This window comes from Dipteris shenzhenensis, chromosome 29 (assembly GCF_047967505.1).
Source record: "Dipteris shenzhenensis isolate YYH24624 ecotype China chromosome 29, Dip_SZ_1.0, whole genome shotgun sequence".
NCBI classification, from domain to species: Eukaryota; Viridiplantae; Streptophyta; class Polypodiopsida; order Gleicheniales; family Dipteridaceae; genus Dipteris; species Dipteris shenzhenensis.
Genome location: NC_141624.1, coordinates 4,970,667 through 4,990,737, shown reverse-complemented (window position 1 = coordinate 4,990,737; position 20,071 = coordinate 4,970,667). Strand labels below are relative to the sequence as shown.

At 45.0% G+C, this 20,071-nt stretch overlaps 1 protein-coding gene across 1 annotated transcript in view; it reads right to left on the bottom strand.

Moving 5' to 3' along the window:
- Positions 1-20,071, bottom strand: part of OS9 (ER lectin-like protein) — a 71,639-nt gene that overhangs the window by 38,962 nt on the left and 12,606 nt on the right. Inside the window, exon 2 of the mRNA XM_087400727.1 lies at positions 650-729. Coding sequence (XP_087256853.1) covers positions 650-729 — 80 coding nt within the window. The remainder of the gene's footprint in view (positions 1-649; positions 730-20,071) is intronic.

The following is a 20,071-nucleotide window of genomic DNA, read 5'->3' as shown; positions in this document are numbered from 1 at the left end:
CCTACACTGCCACTGCCTGCAGTCTTACAAGAGACTACTACACAGCCTCTTACCCTATGCCTCCCAACCAGCAGGCCTAGGTGGCTCCTCCTACCTCCTGCCCTATGCCTCCCAACCAGCAGGCCTAGGTGGCCAACTATCAGGTCAGTCCACCTCAGCCTGAGAAAGGGCGCCACAGGAGCAGCAAGACACATGGCACCCATCCTACCCTAAACTACGCTCACGGGGGGCAGGCTCACCCACACCAAGACCCTCTCTATACCCTATCCTACCTCTCTCTAGGTGGGCACACCCACAACAGGCCCTCTCTCTCTATGGTGACATCAGGAGATGTTGACCTTCAACAGCATCTTGCAGACAAAGAGTTCAGGCAACAATTTCTAGCCAAAAGTAACAAATACCACAGTGTAGACTTCTTGGATGAGAGAGTCCCTATGCCCAATTATTACTAGCCTGATATCTTAACTGTGAAATTAGACCAACAAAAGACCATACAATATTATATTTTGATCTCTCTTATAAACTTTACTTGGGCACCATTATCTGCAGGGTTCTTCAGATTAGGTTTGTTAGCTGAACTTTCATATGCATGTGAGATGTAATTGTGTACCCACATCCAGTAGAATCCCAGCCAAATCAAGATTCATACCTTTTCAAAACTTGACCCTAGTGGATGGAACTCAATTTTATATCTCGGATCTTGGATGCTTTGCACAAAACCCACAATAGCTGCTCTTGCAAAACCATTACAAACAATATTAGAGAATATGCAACACATGCTCTCTCTCTCTCTTTCTCTCTCTCTCTCTCTCTCTCTCTCTCTCTCTCTCTCTCTCTCTCTCGGTACAGCATGGTGCGCAAAGGTATCCACATAGTTTGGTAGCCACGGCATTAAGATGGACAGACTTTCCGCCTTTTAGTACAACATGGATGCATGACCTGAGATGTCCCACGAGATGAGATCAACCGTATTATACAGTTGGACCTCCTCCAGCTACATACGTCTCGGACATTTGATGGGGCGGGGGGGGGGGGGTACCAGGAGTTCCCCACCAAGATCCAATTCTACCATGACCACTTCCTGAGGATCTCGGAGCATGGTCTTGTCATCAGACCTCAATATCTCGAGGATAGGATAGTCTCACATGCATTGAGGATCACCATCGGATAGTTGCGGCCGTCACATCGAGGCGGGGAGAGCTGCAGGCATATCCAGAGAGCAGAGAATCTGTAGACTATGCCCGATGGGGGAGATCGAGACAGAGGAACATTTTCTATGTGTCTACCAAGTCTACTATGAGATCCAAGGGTGATATCACTGTCTCTTTCAAAAGGGGCATGGCTTTGGTCCACTTACACGACTGATCCACTTTCCAGACCAAGTATGTGTTGGGCTCTATCTGATTGAGATGCAGCGATATAGAGATGTACTGATGAGACAGACCAAAGAGCAACAGGAGACTATGCCACAGGCCACTAGGATCGACCGAGCACAGACACACGTCACTGACTTCTATACATTTGAGTCAACTCTCAGGGTGGGTTAGCAGTGAGAGTCATCGGTCGCCCGATGCTACCAGACGAGAGATGCACACTCCACATGCGGCACAGAGAGTGACCAGACATGCACGATCGAGGTCAGCATGTCTATTTCAGCCCTCCTCAAAGGAGACCGCCAATGATGAGGCGTCACCCTTGACGTAGCCCATCGGATACAGAGATCGAGGAGACCAAGCCCTCTGCCACCTGGAGAGACAAGCTCGACAAACAGATACGAAAGCTCCTCACATCCCATCAAAGAGACACTGTGGCACCTAGATATGTGGAGCCTGTGTGCGTACTCGCAGCATTAGCTCTGAGCACCTTTTAGCACTTTAGCTTTCAACAAGGGCCTTCGTGAGCCCTTTGCTTCAGCCCACGGCAGCTTGTATGAGTTAGTTCTGGTTTTGTACCTTTGTCTCATAGGCCCGCGAGGCCTCCTGCATACCTTAATACCTCTCTCTCTCTCTCTCTCTCTCTCTCTCTCTCTGTCTCATAGGCCCGCGAGGCCTCCTGCATACCTTAATACCTCTCTCTCTCTCTCTCTCTCTCTCTCTCGTTGTACAGCTCGTCGTCTGTACCTCTGTATAGCAGTACAGCTCGTCTCTCCCCGTCCGTACCTCTATACAGTACAGCTCATCATCGTATGTGCTTCTGTATAGTAAAGGTCGTCGTCGCCCGTGCAGCTCATTGTTTGTACCTCCATAATTCCATATAGTAGTACAGCTCGTCTCCCATACTCTTTGTTGCCCGTACAACTCGTCCTCCATAGAGCTTTGTTGTACAATGCAGCAGAGAAGCAGCAAGGTTGAGATCACTCCAAGCTGAGCCAAGCTAAGCCCTTGGCTCAGCTTGGGGTTTAGCTTCAGCAAAAGGGCTTATCAAAGTCTGCACAAGCCACTATGGAATTCCCGAAGATGAAGACTTTTACCATACACCGATTAGAAAGCGCTCTTACTCTAACGTTGCAGCCTTGGCATTGACACCCAGCCCATTTGCATTGCATTAGAAGCATAGGATTGGATCTGATCCACAAGAGCAAATATACTTTCTACAACAAGAAGTGAGAGAGCTCAGACTTATGGTTGCAGCTCTTGATAGGAAAGTAAAGGAGATGGCAGGAAATGGTAAACAAGAAATCATTGCAGAGGTCATACAAAAGTGCAGCACAGCTCCACCAGCATCAACACTTGTCTCCACGGTCAAAGAGATGATCACTTCAGCCAAACAAGAGATGGCCATCGTGGCCAACAACAATGCATTGGGGGGTTATCAGAAGATTGGCTTGGCTGCTTTGAAGATGATGAAGGATACAATGAAGAGGAGAGCATCACATGCCTCAAGAAGGAAGTAGCACAAGTTGAATGGGATGCAAATGGCATTCGTTGTATCACTAAAAAAGGGAGACAGCTACAAGTTTATTTCAATGAGAGGGCAAGAAGAGTAAGATTCTCTACCAAACAAACAAGCTGAAGGGTACACGGGTATGGATAGGAGCTTAGTCGAACTCAGCTCAAACAAGGAATATCAAACTTACTAAAGTGAAGGAATGCATGCAAAGCTGGAAAATGGGCAGTCTATCGAGATGGATTGGCATTAATTAGAGATTTCAAATCTACACCCACAGACCCTCAGTCTTAAATTGATGTAATGAAGGCCATTTTTATGATAGTACCAGATTTCAGATGTGTGCTAAAATAACCTCGAGCTGAGATGCTATATGCACTCCTTGAATCTCTGGTTTATCCAAATGTTGTTAGTCATTTTGACATTTTGCATTTTGTCCCATAGGCCCATGAGGCCTTCCAAATAGGGGGGTGGGGTTTATGAGACTCAGGATACCGAATCCCTTGCATGTGCCATTTGGAAATGCGACGGTACCTTATGGTCAGACTGAGAGAATTTTTTGGAATCCTACACACAGTGTGACATAATCTTCTCCACAGAGACACACCAGAGCCACTACTAGATTTTATAGATGACTCCGTTCTACTACCCAATATTGACTTGGATGAGGTAGGTATGACACGAGTATCAGCTGACAGACAGGGTCCAGTCACATCGTATGAATACGCACTTCTGAATATGGGTAGGATGCATGATCTTGTCATTTATAATGGTCTTCAGGGGGGGGGGGCTCTAGCATAGTTGACTATATCATGGGATCCCCTACCTTCGCATCACACATCACTGACTTCGCTGTCTCACCACTCCTCCGGGGGCGGACCACACTTATGTCTTCTTCAACATCTCTACCTCCCGTCTCACAGTGCCGTCTGTCGCTCCGATCACTCACGCTACTTAACATGATATACATTTTGATCATGACCTAGCTCCAACTTACTCTACACCGCTTTACACACTACTCACAGACATCAATCACATACCCCTCTTAGAGGAACATGCTGCCTTGATAAGCCGCTCACTCCACAACGCTGCCTTGCACGCTTTTCCCTACACTAACCGCTCCAATAGACCTCTGCCTCTTGGATTTGTGCCTTGCAATAGTTGGTACGATGCGCAGTGTAAGGCCCTTCGCCAACAGCTCCGATTCGAAGCCAAACATAATCTTCCGAATAGTCCAGACACGAAACACGAGTACCGCCATCTAGTATGTCAGAAAAAGCAGGCATTTATCCGCAAAAATCAAAAAGAGTTATTGAATACACTATTTAGTAACAACTCCAAGGATTTTTAGTGCAAGTTGCTTGAGCGAAAATCACCCTCACCTCTCACCGATACCCGAATTTGGCACACATATGCATGCAGCCTTTATGATGTCCCACACCAGCCCGCCCCGGATCTCTCATACTCACCCCGTCCCACCACTTGCACCCTATTCACTAGATATCAAAGACTCTATCTCTTCTTAATGAATCGCTATTCCTACGTTGACACAAATCACGGGTGATGGCATTTCATTTGTTCCACCCAGCCTACTCTCGTAGATCACAGATCTTCTAATTAATTCGTTCCTTTGTTTTTCTCATGCTTATCCACGAGACCCTCATTTCCCTAGATAGTTCTCCTTGCCAAATGTCATCATTCTAGCCTCTCCACTTGGTGCACCTTTTTACCCCTCTCTTGGGGCACATTTAAAACCACTTGCCCCTTGGCATTATTGCACATTTAGGTGCACCTAGGCCTTAGCACTCAGAACTACCTAGTCAATGCCATTTCACCCTCACCTAGGACCTTGGCAGTTACTTATCTTGACCATTTCAATTACGCACATTAACTATTACAAAAGTTGGTCATCTAAGAGAAAATGCCCACCGATCTTTCCGAGGTCATGCTATCTCGGCTAGAGCATAACATTCCTTCCCTCTTCAAGCATCAGCGTCCTCGATGATGAAATCTGGGAACACTCTCCGTAACTGGTATACGGATTCCCAGGTAGCTTCTGATAGAGGCTGACCATGCCATGCAACCAATACCGTGGGTATCTTTCGATTTCGTATTTGCATTGTTCCTCGGTCCAGGATTCTTGTTGGCTTGCGCCTCGCAATATCCTCTATCTCCTGAAACAAAACCACACCTTCGATTAGTGAGTCACCTGTATGCAAAAATTTCTTTAAGCGCGAAACATGAATAACCGGGTGCACCTTACACCCCTGTGGCAATTCTAATTTATAGGCTACACTGCCTATTCTCTTTAGAATTAACCACGGCCCACAGTATCGAGGTGATAACTTAGCACACTCCCCTGAAGTCAATGACTTTGAGTGCGAAGGAACTCTGAGAAAAACTTTTTCTCCTTCCTTAAATACCCTTATAGACCGGTTTTCATCCGCATACACCTTGGCTCTATCCATAGCCTGGCGAATATTAGCTCTCGCAAGTTCTAGCATCTCCCGCATCTGAACTACAAAGTTCGCAGCAATAGGCACTTTCTGAGGTACTCCAACAATAGTTGGATTGGCTGGTCTATAACCATAGTTCAGCTCAAACGGACTGAACCCGGTAGATGAATGTTTTCTATCATTGTAGGCAAACTCCAACAATGGCAACCACTTGTCCCACGTATGTTGCCTCAATGACACATATGCCCTCAGCATATCCTCTAAAGTCTGGTTGACTCTCTCCGTCTGACCATCCGTCTCGAGATGATCCCCACTACTCATTCCCAACTCAGTCCTTAGTGTCTCAAATACCGCTGTCCAAAAATGACCGGTAAATCTGACATCTCTGTCTGACACTATGGATCTAGGCAATCCATGCAGACGAAATATATGTCTAATGAACAAATCCGCCACTTGCGGGGCACTAACAGACTCTCTAGTCGGAATGAAGTGAGCCATCTTGGTTAGACGATCAACCACCACAAGGATAGAATCATACCCTCCTTGTGTCGTAGGCAATCCTACAATAAAGTCCATGGAAATGGTCTCCCACTTATTTAGTGGTATTTCCAAGGGCTGTAAAAGTCCGGGTGGCTTCACCCACTCGGCCTTGCTTACCTGACACGAGAAACACCGTGTCACATATTCATGAATATGCTTTTTCATCTTTGGCCAAAAGAAATTGTCATTGTCGAATGACTCTCTGCCTGAGATCATTCTGACCAAGTACTACAACCTTGCCATTTCTAACTAGCATACCATCCCTTATGGTATATCTTGCATAAGTTTGGCCTTTTCTGGATGCCAGGTCATCCTTTTCATTTTCCCCGGGTTTTAACACATGAGCCTTAGGCCATAAGCTCTGGACAAACTCGTCCACCTTTTGAGTTTCTCTAATTTCGGTCATTAGAGCACTCTCTAATACCGTGAAACTCAGGTTGTGCATAATGCGAGACAACGCATCAGCAACCTTATTGTCTTTTCCTCTTCGGTACCGAATCGTTAGATTAAACTCCTGCATGAGCTCTGCCCACCTAGCTTGGCGGCCCCTCAAGTCAGGCTGTTTACAAAAATGTTTAAGAGTATCATGATCCACATCCACATAAAACTCTGAACCATACAAATAATGGCTCCATGTTTTCAAAGCATGGATAACAGCATACAACTCCAATTCATGAGTTGGCCAATTCCTTTGAGAGGGAGAAAGCTTCTTGCTTTCAAAGGCTACTGGCCTTCCCTCTTGAAGGAGAACTGCTCCTACCGCAATGCCACTTGCATCGGTTTCTAGGAACAACGGTTTCTGGGGATCAACTATTTTTAACACCGGTCCTGTGACCACAGCTTGTTTTATGGTGTTAAAACTTTCTTGTTGATTCTGTCCCCAAATAAAAGGTACTTTATCTGAGGTCAGATCAGTCAATGGCGATACTGTTCCAAACTATCCTTTGATATGCCTTCTATAAAACTGGACAAATCCCAAGAATGATCGCAACGCGGTCAGACTCTGAGAGATTGGCCAAGTTAGTATCGCAGCCACTTTCTTCGGATCCATTTCTACCCCCTGTGGAGTAATTATGAACCCTAAATACTCAAGCCTAACCATACACAGTATAGTTTTCTTTTTATTCACATAAAGACTGGCTTTCCTCAAAGTACTGAACACTACTCTTAAGTGTTCACGATGCTCAGTAACACTTTTACTGAATATCAGGATATCGTCAATAAAATGTACTACGAACTTTCCGATATACGGACGTAGTAAATCGTTCATAAGCATGACGAAGGTCGCTGGAGCATTGGTAAGTCCGAAGGGCATTACCAAAAACTCATAATGACCAAACCTGCTTCTGAAAGCGGTTTTATGCACATCCTCGGCTCTAATCCGGATTTGATGGTAGCCGCACTTAAGATCTATCTTGCTGAAAATCACGGCTCCATGTAATGCATCTAGCAAATCATCAATCCGAGCCATCGGATACCTCTGCTTAACAGTGATATTATTCAATGCTCTGTAATCTATACAAAGGCGAAACGTATCATCCTTTTTCTTCTTTAATATCACTGGCGAAGCAAAAGGTGAGAAACTTGGTTGAATCTGCCCCAACTTGAGGTATTCTTTCAGTTGTCTACGCACCTCCGCCTCTTCAGTAAAGCTCATTCTATAGGGAGGTCTATTTACAGGTTCTGCCCCCGGGATCAGCTCAATCTTATGCTGAACTTTCCGCTCTGGAGGTAACCCATAAGGTAGTTCATCCCTAAAACATTCAGAGAACTCCTCTGTTATAAGATTAGCCAGCTTGGCCATCTCACCACTTTGCGTAACATCAGTGCTAGCCGAAGAATCATCAACCGGCTCTACCGATGCTGTGCAAAGGAATAAAAACTCTACTTGAGCTTTTCTGATTTCCATCACGGAAACCAACGGTCCCTGAGGTATATCTTTTTCACCTCGTAAGACATAAAGCACATCATTCATCTTGAATTGATATACGTGCTTTTTCCAATCAATGGCTGGATTCTTCCTAGAATGCCACGCCATACCCAGGGCTATATCTGCATGAGCAAGCTTGGTCATTTCAAAATCAAGCTTCTCAGCATAGTCCTGAATCCGAAGCACCAACTGGGTAACCCTTTCGTCCCATACTTCAGTTAAACTTCCATCTGCCATTCTGAATGTATACGCATAGTCAGATGGACTTGTCTTGAATTTCAGCCTCTTCACGAGCTTGGAGTTAATCACATTGTGAGTTGACGCCGAGTCAAACAACACAATGACATCATGACTGGCCACTTGCCCATTCATTTTAATTAACTCCGTATCATTAAAGGCCGTATACCCCGTTGCTGCGGGCTTAGATAGGATGTTATCAGGTGCACTCGTCACTAACTTAGCAACAGATACACATAACAAACAAGGTACTAACCTCTGAGAAGGTCCCGCCAGTTGCATCTGCATATGTTCCGCATTGGGACTCTCCTGCATTTCCACGTCGCATTCAGATATTATCATATTAGCCGTGCGACGGTCTTTATTCAGTGGACAATCCTTCCACTGATGTCGCTGAAGGCAGCCGAAACACAATCCTTCTTTTCTAGCTTTCTCTTTTTGTTCAGGGGTCAACGAGGACTTTGACCAAGCCCGGGCTGCCATTGGAGTTATTTTCCTTTTCACCCCAACGGTGGTACCTGTTTTTACTGGTCCCTCAACCAGCTTCACCTGCTTGGTTTGGCCACTTGGCTGCGAGACACTTGTCTTTGAAACCCATTTCCTCTGAAATCCCCCTTTTTTCGGGTACTCTTACTGAGTCCCTACCTACACAAATCCACCAGATCTGCCCCTGGCATCCTCATAGTTCAGGGCTACTGCAATAGATTCATCTAATGTAGTCACATATTTAGCCCAAACTTCCATTTTGATTTTGTCGTTCAGTCCATAGATATAGTCTTTTAACTGAACCGACATAGGGAGAGGGTCTGTTATTTTCATAACACATTCCCTGAATTTATCGGTGTACTCTACCACCAACAGACTCCTCTGACGAAGATTTCTATAAGCATCCCAAGCTCGGGACTCTTCATCAGGTGGGAGAAAGTGTTTCTTAAATTCAGCTTTAAACCCTTCCCAGGTGGTAGGAGCAACTTGATCCTTCTGTTGCTTTATCCACCATCTATCCGCTGCCTCAATAAACAGGTGTGTGGCCTCACGGATTTTCTTTAGATCAGATCTAATTTCACAAATGGCGAAGGCTTCTTCCCACTTGTGTAACCAAACCTCGATCACATCAGAGCTGCGCTCGGTCATCCGACCAGCGTACTTCTCCGGTCTATAATTAGCGATATTAGGCACTTTGACCCTTGCGCGCTCTAATGAATGGATACTGGGCTCTGGCTCTGCTGGAGCTTTGCCCTTATCAATTCTAGACGGTCTAGCCGACAAGGCTTGTACCATCTCCCTAATCTCATTTTGACCAACATTCACTTGAAGCTGCTGGTTCATAATCTGCTATAAAGCATCTTCTAATATCGAAATCCTACCGATCAAAGTAGGTGCTGCATGATGTGACATCTGTTGTGTAGACTGTACTCTAGACTCACTAGGATTCACTCTAGAATTCTGCCCTTCTGCCTCCATAGTTTCACAATGGGAAAGGGGGGGTTTTTTTTTTTTTTCAGTCTTTTCTAAAACCCAATTAAAAGATATATATATACACTTGTTTTCTGTTCTACTTTCAGGGGGTTTTTTTTTTTCTCTTCTTTATCCTGCACACTAAACTCCCAAATATACTATACTTTGGACATTCCTTTTCACAGTGCAGGAATAACAGGACTATATATAAAGCTGTAAAAGCTGTATCGAAAAAATGCTCCCTGAATCTTCTTCTCGAAATGTCAATTAACTCCTGTCGTATTCATCTCTCGTTCGCTTTTCCCTTCCACCTAAACGTAGTACGCACGTGCGTGGAATTTACGGACCCAATGTTTGTAGCAGCATCCACAGCCAACGGTGCACAGCGTTAACTGGTAGTTCACACGACCAGCATCGACGGATTGCTGCATAGAGAAAATAGGAGGCGGAACGATCGAAGGTCTGTATAATTGAGCGTAAGTGCTCGTCAACACCACGCCACGTCGTCCCCGCAGAACATTTACTGAAGATGTCCGTCCACCAGGTCCCCCCACCTACAGCCTTCGCACGTCACGAACAGTTGATTCACCCCTTGCGTCACCTCTGCGCTCAACCCGCTACCAGCCGCTACCTTGCGTGACCCCTAAGTTCCAGCCACGAAACAGAAGCCTCGTGCGTCGAAGGTCAATTACCCGTCGTCACCACGTTGCCCCCTCAGTCAGTTCGTCAATTTGACGCTAAGGTCATTCGACGATCCCGCTTCCATCTCCTTCATAGCCTCCGCTCTGATACCAACTATCAAAGACTCTATCTCTTCTTAATGAAGCGCTATTCCTACGTTGACACAGATCACGGGTGATGGCATTTGATTTGTTCCACCCAGCCTACTCTCGTAGATCACAGATCTTCTAATTAATTCGTTCCTTTGTTTTTCTCATGCTTATCCACGAGACCCTCATTTCCCTAGATAGTTCTCCTTGCCAAATGTCATCATTCTAGCCTCTCCACTTGGTGCACCTTTTTACCCCTCTCTTGGGGCACATTAAAAACCACTTGCCCCTTGGCATTATTGCACAGCACCTAGGCCTTAGCACTCAGAACTACCTAGTCAATGCCATTTCACCCTCACCTAGGACCTTGGCAGTTACTTCTCTTGACCATTTCAATTACGCACATTAACTGTTACAAAAGTTGGTCATCTAAGAGAAAATGCCCACCGATCTTTCCGAGGTCATGCTATCTCGGCTAGAGCATAACACTAGAGGTGGCGTCAAGGACGCGGAATTGAAACTTCACAATGGTAGATCATCACGAAAGGCTCTGCACTGAATTTGTTGCATATGGAATTGATATCCTAGCCCCGATCCTAGCTAAGCTTTTCAATGATGCAATCTGCCTTGGCTTTACATGCGCCTAGACCCTTAACACCATCACTCCTATTCACAAGGCAGGGATCCCATGAACCCAGGAAACTACAGGACCATTATGATTGGACATGTCATTTCCAAGATTTATGCATCAGTACTTGACACAGAGGTTAGCCAGTTTGCAAAGATCCAAGGACTCGGAGCAAGGAGCAAACAGGATTCCGACGGGACCATGGATCATGTGCTTACACTCTGGAGCATCATGCAGGAGGCTAGATCACGGAAAGTATGACCAGGAGATCATATGGGCTTTTATGTCTCAGGCCATGTTCGAACAGGTGCCGGATGGACAGAGGAGATTAAGAGCACCATCGGAGTCAAACGAGGTTACCCCCGCTGTCACCAACCTTGTTTGGCCTCTACATAGACGAGCTTGAGACCATTATGAGAACATTAGGGGGGGCTGGTTGTTCTCTCGCTGGTACCTTGGTTCAGATCATCCTATACACATAGGATGTCTCCTCTCCCAAGGGGCTCCAGAGACACTTGGATGCATTGCATGCCTTTTGTGAGCCTTTAAACTTGCAAAGCCTAGCTTTCTCGAACTTCAAAAGTACCCAATCCCCTTCCTTCAGATCTAACTGTCTCCTATGCTTATCTGCAGCTCTTCTATGTTTCTCTTGAGACCTTTCAATTGCTGTCCGGACTTGGCTGTAAGCTGTCTGGAGGTCTCTCACAAACTGATCAGCTGCAAATATTTCATCCTTGGTTCTCAGGATAGGTGGCAGAATCACCTTTCCATAAATGACCTCAAAGGGAGCTTTCCCTGTAGAGCTGTGTACTGTATTATTGTAAGCAAACTCTACCAATGGTAGGTACTTTTCCCAGTCTGAACCTTCGTCACCCACGTAGCATTTCAACATATCCAATGCTATAGAATTTGCTACTTCACTTTGACCATCTGTCTGGGGATGGAAAGAAGAAGAAAAATTCAAATTCGTCCCCATGTTATCAAATAAAGCTCTCCAGAATAGACTGGTCATTCTGGGATCTCGATCACTGACAATGGACTTAGGCATACCATGATGCTTAAAGATTTGTGCTATGAAAAGCTTAGCCATATGATCTGCCTTTATGGTTTTGCGAACTGGAATGAAATGAGCTTGCTTGCTGAATCTATCAATGATAGTCCGAATCCCATCATTCCCTGACTTTGATCTTGGAAAATAAAAAATGAAGTCCATTGTAATACTTTACCACGGTTCCTGGACACAGGAAGAGGCATAAGTAGGCCAAGTGCCTTCCGTCTATCATACTTCACTTTCTGACACGTAAAGCATTCAGTAACAAACTGATGTATATCTTTCCGCATTCCCGGCCAAAAGAAATACCTCTCTAGTGTTAGAGTTGTTGCTGTAATTCCTCTATGTCCAGCATAGGGAGGTGCATGGCATTCCTCTAAAATCTTTTTCCTCATCTCCTGGGTGATGCATAGGCAGTCATCTTTCATTAGATACCCATCCTTCAGGGAATAGTGACTGGTGGACTGCCCCTCTTGCATTTGCTGTAAAATCTCACCAAAATCTGCATCATTAGCATATTGCTTCCTCATGCCTTCCAAGTCCTGATGATAAGCAATAGTTACATTGTTGACCTGGGGTCTTCGGGACAAGGCATCTGCCACTCTGTTCCAAATTCCTGGAGTATGGACAATCTGAAAATGGTACATTGACAGCATGTTTGCCCATTTCATATGCTTCTCAGAAAGCTTTGTCTGAGTCAAAAAGTATCTTAGACTTTGGTGGTCTGTTTTAACTGTAAAATCTGCACCCAAAAGATAATGCTTCCATGGCATGGATTACAGCCAATAACTCTTTCTCATAGATTCCCAGGTATCTCTCTGCATCCCGGAGTCTCCTGCTCTCATAGGCCACTACATGACCATTCTGATGCAATGCAACCCCAACACATTCCCCACAAGCATCACAATCCACATCAAATGGCTGATACAAATCTGGAACTATTAAGATTGGCTTTGTAGTCAGCCTCTCCTTGAGTGTGGTGAAGGCTGTCTTTTGAGGAATTCCCCATCTGAAAGCTGCATTTTTCTTAGTAAGATCGTGGAGCGGAGCGGCTATATCCACAAAATGCCTAATAAATCTTCTGTAGTAAGAACACATGCCTAGGAAACTTCGAACTTCATGGACAGTTTTCAGCTCTGGCCATTTGTGAATGGCACGGATCTTTGCCGGATCCCTCCGTATCCCATCTTTAGATATTATATGCCCCAAGTAATGGATTTCTTCCAAGAAGAATTCACTTTTCTTGCTGTTTGCATAGAGCTGATGATTTCTTAGCTCTTGAAACACTATAGCAAGATGTTCCTTGTGCTCTTCTTCGGACTTAGAAAAGACAATTAGTCATCGAAGAAGGTACCAGTGAACTGTCTGTAGGGTCGGAAGATACAATCCATCATCCTATTGAAAGTAGCTGGGGCATTTGTCAATCCAAAAGGCATCACCAAATATTCATACAACCCAAAAGTAGTGCGGAACGCTGTCTTGTGCACATCCTGAGGCTATATCCTCACTTGGTGATAGCCAAACTTTAAGTCTATCCTGCTGAAAACTGAAGCTCCATTTAACTGGTCCAGCACATCATCAATGTGCGGAATAGGAAATCTAGTCTTGATGGTCATTTTGTTCAGTGTGCGGTAATCGACCCACATACGGAATGAGCCACCTTTCTTCTGTACTAGCAGTACAGGGGAACAAAAAGGAGAAGAACTAGGCTGAGTCAACCCCTTGGACAACAAGTCCTGCACCTGAGTCATAATCTCTTCTCGCTGAGTTGCACTAACTCTGTATGGGGGCCTATTGGGTGGCTCGCTGCCAGGAATGAGTTCTATGCCATGATCTTTAGGTCTCTCGGGGGTTAACTCCCCTGGCAAAGTGTCAGAAAAGCAATCTTTAAAATTTTCAAGGAACTAAAATTTATTCTGATCTGCCTCACTTATTTCAGCATACATTTCCACATCTCTCTCTTTTACAAAAATCATGTAAGCTGAAACTGCAGACTTTATTTCCTTGCCAACAGAACTATTTGATACAATGGGAATAGTTTCCCCTCTATTCCTAGCAACCACACGATATACTTTGCCCCTATGTACAAACTCCATCACTCTTTCAGGAAAAGTCAACTTCACTGCCTTGCGATGGAACCAAGGCATACCCAAGACTACATCATGGTGTTTCAGTGGAGAAATGAATAAGTCTTCCTAATCCACATAACTCTGTACATGAAGACGGAGCTTCCCTATCAAGGGAGTGACTGGCACAGGGTTCCCACAGAACATCTAATCGGCATCCAAAGCCCTGCCCAACTCCTCCGTCTTTATTCCCAGTCTCAGGGCTAGGTTCTCTGATATGAAATTATCAGTTGCCCCTGGATCAAATAAAATTAGCGCTTGCTGGTCTCTAACTTTGCCCCATGATAGCAGCAATTCTCGTTCTTCTGAGTTTGAAACATGACCCAGGATGTCAGGAATTCCTCCTGCCAGTCGCTTTTGCGGTCCCCGTGGCTTCTCTACCTCTTTTCCCTTCGAAGTTGAAGGCTTTTCTGGGCACTGGTCAGCCACATTGACACGTCCCAGCACTCCTGAAACCTCTGATCTGCAAGCAAACACAAGAACGCACACAACGTGAGAAAACTGAGCAGGCTGCTCACCACCCAACCATGACATCTACGGGATGTGATCCCGAATCAGATGTCCCCTCCCAGCCACGAGCTGAGCTACTGGCACGAACTCCCAACCAGATCCAAACCAGCCTGGTGTCCCATACCACCAGGTGGCGCTGTGAAGCCTGGGATCTGCTACTCGGCCTTGGGCTACGCTATGATGCAGGCGTGCGTCCGCGACTCAATCCAAGATCAGACCTAGCACCTGGGAACGAAACCTGCTCCCATCGGCTCCCTGAGAATTGGACCTCTGGGCCCCTTTTATAGACTCGGGCCCCAAGCGCCAAAAATAGCGAAGACCTCTAACTGGTTCGTACCCTTGCCACTCAACCCGAGAATCAAGCCTGCCTAGCTCTAAGCCTCCCCAGGCTACCTGAGCTAGTCTTGTGTACCCAGTACACGTCAGATATCAATCCGTGCACATGACATACTCCCCCTCCTCTAAGAACTCACTCCTGAGTTCGCTAAAAAACCCGGAAATGTTCTTTAGAGGTTTTGTAATGTCTCCCATGTTGCATCCTCCTCAACACGATCCTTCTACTTGATCTTGTATTCCGTGAGAGTTCTATTTCGAATCTATCTTTCACGAAATTCAAGAATACACTCAAGTTCGTGTGGAATAAAAGTCAAATCTGTAACTTCTATTATCTCGTGAGGAGAAACAAGTTGATCATCCGCACCCAAGACTTCTTTCAGTCTACTGACATGAAAGACTGGATGTACTTTAACATCAGGAGGCAATTCTAGTCGATATGCAACTGGTCCAATTCTTTTAATGACCTTGAACGGACCACAGTATCTGGAGGATAATTTCGGAACCAAACCAGTACTTAGGCTCTTGGATTCCTTAGGAATTCGCAAATATACCATCGTTCCTTCAGAGAACTCTCTAGGTGAACGATGTCTATTAGCATAAAATCTGTCCCGATCTTGGGCAAACTGCAACATTTCCTACATGTCTTGCAAGAAGTTCTTTGCAGCATCATTTTGAATCCCTTTTAACTCCTTGGTAAACTGCAACATTTCCTACATGTCTTGCAAGAAGTTCTTTGCAGCATCATTTTGAATCCCTTTTAACCCAACCATAACTGGTGACTTAGGTTGAAACCCGTACATAAGCATAAAAGGACTGTAACCAGTACTCGAATGCTTTGCACTGTTATAAGCAAATTCTATCATAGATAGATAATCTTCCCATGAAGACTGTCTCTTAGATACATATGCCCGAAGCATATCTTCAACCAATTGGTTAACCTTCTCTGTACTGCCATCGGATTGTGCATGATCTGAGGAACTCATACTTAGAGTAGTTTCTAACTTCTCAAAAACAAGTATCCAGAAGTTACTTGTAAACTTTCAGTCCCTGTCACTGACTATGTCAGAGGGTAAACCATACAGCTTAAACAAGTGGTCCACAAACTCGTGAGCCAGCTGAACAGCTGAAATAGTTGTTCTAGTAGGTAAGAATCTAGCCATTTTTGTCAGACGGTCGACTATGACCCAAATGGAGTCATGACCCTTGCGCGTTCGAGGCAAACCAGTAATAAAATCTATGGAAATACTTTCCCATTTATTACCTGGAATCTGTAATGGCTGTAATAAACCCACGCTTCTAAGGCGTTCTGCCTTAGTAACCTGACAAACCCGGCAACCTACTACATAGTTTTCAATAAATGCACGCATCTTAGGCCAATAAAAGGTATGCTTCACAAGAGACAGAGTCCGATGTATACCCGGATGTCCAGCACTAGGAGCATCATGACACTCCCAGAGAATCTTGGATCTAAGTTCCAGAACATCTGGCACACAAATCTTTCCATTCCGGAACAGCAAGCCGTTCCTAATCATCCACTGACCTCCCGCCACCTGTACCGTAGGTGGCACAATCCCTGAGTCCTGGTCAACCATGGAGCTCCCATCCTGGACTCTCTGCCAATAAGAACTGAAATGACTATCAGTTGCGTAAAGCCCTCTCAAGGATTCAAATAGGTTTGAGTATATTTTCGTAAATGACATAGCATTTGCAATCTTGACTCGACTTAAAGCATCCGCCACACTATTCAACGAACCCTTTCGATAACGTATTTCAAAATCAAAATCTTGCATTAATTCTGCCCATCTAGCTTTCCGTCCCCTCAATTCAGATCCATCACACACATACTTAATTGACTGATGATCAGTCAATACAAGAAACTTCGAACCATACAAGTAGTGTCTCCAAACCTTAAGGGCATACACTACAGCATAGAGTTCCTTTTCTAGTGTGGGCCAACAATATTGGGTGTCGTCTAGCTTCTTACTCTCGAAAGCTACAGGTCTGCCCTCTTGGAATAGAGCTGCCCCAATCGCAAAATCACTCGCATCAGCCTCTAAAACATAAGGCCGGGTAGGATTGGGTAATACAAGAACGGGTGCTTCCTTGATAGAAAACTTCGAGGTTTCAAAAGCCTTGTTCAATGCATCATTCCAAGAAATCAGCTGGGTAAACCTGCATCCACGACCTTTCAATATGTTTGTTAGGGGTGCCGTGATATGTGAATAATCACGCACAGACTTCTGTAGAAATACCGTAAATCCTAGGAAAGAACGAAGTTGTTTCACAGTCTGAGGGATAGGCCATTCTAAAACCTTCTGGATACAATCCAGATCAATGCTAATACCTTCAGAAGAAATCTTGTGTCCTAAGTAAATGATCTCCTTCATAAAGAAGTCACATTTACTCATCTTGGCATAGAGCTTATGCTGTCTTAGAATAACTAAGACAATCCGGAGGTGTCCTATGTGATCCTCAAGCGTTCGGCTATATACCAAGATGTCATCTAAGAACACTACAATGAATTTGCCTAGAAAATCTCAGAACAAATCGTTCATCATTTGCTGGAAGGTAGCAGGAGCATTGGTCAAACCAAAAGGTAATACAAGAAACTCGTAGTGGCCTACCTAGTTCGAAATGCGGTTCTATCTATGTGTTTAGCATAGATACGGATTTGGTGATAACCTGTATGCAAATCAATCTTAGTGAAATACTTTGCTCCGGCCAAACGGTCTATCAAATCATCGGAACGTGGTAGAGGGTATCGATTCTTAATTGTCACTTTATTCAATCGTTTATAATCTATATACATTCTCCATGTAGAATCTTTCTTCTTCCTTAAGAGGACAGGTGCTCCCCAAGGTGATTTACTTGGGCGAATATAGCCCATATTCAGGTAATCATGTAGCTGTGAAGCTAGCTCATCCTCCTCAAGCTGGCTCATCCTATAAGGTGGTACACTAATAGGTTGAGCCCCAGGTACTACGTCTATGCGATGATCTACTGCCTGTTCTGGAGGTAAACCTTCCAGCAGTTGAGCAGGAAATACATCCATGAAACCGTCTAACAACACTCTCAATTCACGGTGTTCAAACACACTTAAATCATTCTTGTTATTTACAGAACAAATGAAGAAAGCGGAATCAAAACACACTGATAGACATCATAATGAGAAGTGTTTGATATATTCCAAAGTTGCATCGCAGATACAATACGTCCCTAAGAAGAGGGAATATTATCACACTGAATACAAAATTAGGTGTCCTTATCCAAAAAAGAAAGGGTATGTTCCTTCCATCCAATCCGAATATTGTGGGTTTTAAACCACTCTATTCCGATTAACAAGTCCACATGCTCCAAGCGCCAAAAATAGCGAAGACCTCTAACTGGTTCGTACCCTTGCCACTCAACCCGAGAATCAAGCCTGCCTAGCTCTAAGCCTCCCCAGGCTACCTGAGCTAGTCTTGTGGACCCAGTACACGTCAGATACCAATCTGCATTCTCTTTGACCCGGGCAGCTCTCACAACTTTGTTAATTACAAATTTGTGCAGAAGAAGGGGCTGTCCATGATACCTAGCGATCACACCTATGAGGTGCAGCTTCCAACTGGCAAGCAGTTTTGGGATCGCAAGATTGAAGCGCTTCCTATCCGGATTCAAGAATACACAGGGGCTCTTACGTGCTATGTTATGCACTTGGAGCATGTGGACTTGTTAATCGGAATAGAGTGGTTTAAAACCCACAATTTTCAGATTATATGGAAGGAACATACCCTTTCTTACCTAAACCTTCAACAATCTCGCATTCATCCTCACTCTCTTCTTCCTACCTTTTTCCTAAAGTCTGACCACTTCCCATAACTGATGAACCAAACAAGAACTTGCAGCGCGAATTTCGAAATTAGGGCATACCTGGAGGAACAAATCGTCCAGAATTCTTTGAACAGAAGTTCCTACCTCAGGAGTTGGCTCTGATACCAACTCCTGAAACCTCTGATCTGCAAGCAAACACAAGAACGCACACAACGTGAGAAAACTGAGCAGGCTGCTCACCACCCAACCATGACATCTACGGGATGTGATCCCGAATCAGATGTCCCCTCCGAGCCACGAGCTGAGCTATTGGCACGAACTCCCAACCAGATCCAAACCAGCCTGGTGTCCCATACCACTAGGTGGCGCTGTGAAGCCTGGGATCTGCTACTGGGCCTTGGGCTATGCTATGATGCAGGCGCGCGTCCGCGACTCAATCCAGGATCAGACCTAGCACCTGGGAACGAAACTTGCTCCCATCAGCTCCCTGAGAATTGGACCTCTGGCCCCCTTTTATAGACTCGGGCCCCAAGCGCCAAAAATAGCGAAGACCTCTAACTGGTTTGTACCCTTGCCACTCAACCCGAGAATCAAGCCTGCCTAGCTCTAAGCCTCCCCAGGCTACCTGAGCTAGTCTTGTGTACCCAGTACACGTCAGATACCAATCCGTGCACATGACACACATGCCCCTCTTTCCCACACTTTAATCATTTCCCATCTCTGCGGAATTCTGCTATCTGTTCAGAAGTGAATGGGGATTTGCCTTTATATGTCTTTGAAAACTGAGTACCCCTCAGCTTCTGAGGCTGAAACCCTTTCTTTTCAACCTTGGGATACTCTTTCTTTTCTGATTTTGAAAAATCAGTTCTCTTTCTTTCACCACGTCCTGCATGCAAGGATAGTACTGTGGATGGATCTTGTAACGACACAAGACTAGCTACTGAAGCTGAATGCATAAGGTCTTGAATGTTCTTTGCCCCAAAGCATTCACTACTGCCTGAATTCTTGGACTGAGACTTGCTCTGTACTTTCTCATTTGGGTTCCTTTCGAGATCTTTTTGAAAGGTGCAACCTGCAAATAGGCATCCCAAAACTTTTGGTTGTACACATCCACTATATCTCCTACATCCATATGCAAACTGTCTCAATCTTGAAGAACATGATCTCTAAACTGTTTAGGCATAAACTGCTGGTACAAGGCTTTCTTGAAGTCCTTCCACTTCTTTGGGGCTGACCCATCTGTGGTCTGTGCACTCCACCATGCACTAGCTGTCGCTGTCAAGTGCAAACTGACCATTCTTAACTTCGAGGATTCTGAAAACTTTTATGTACC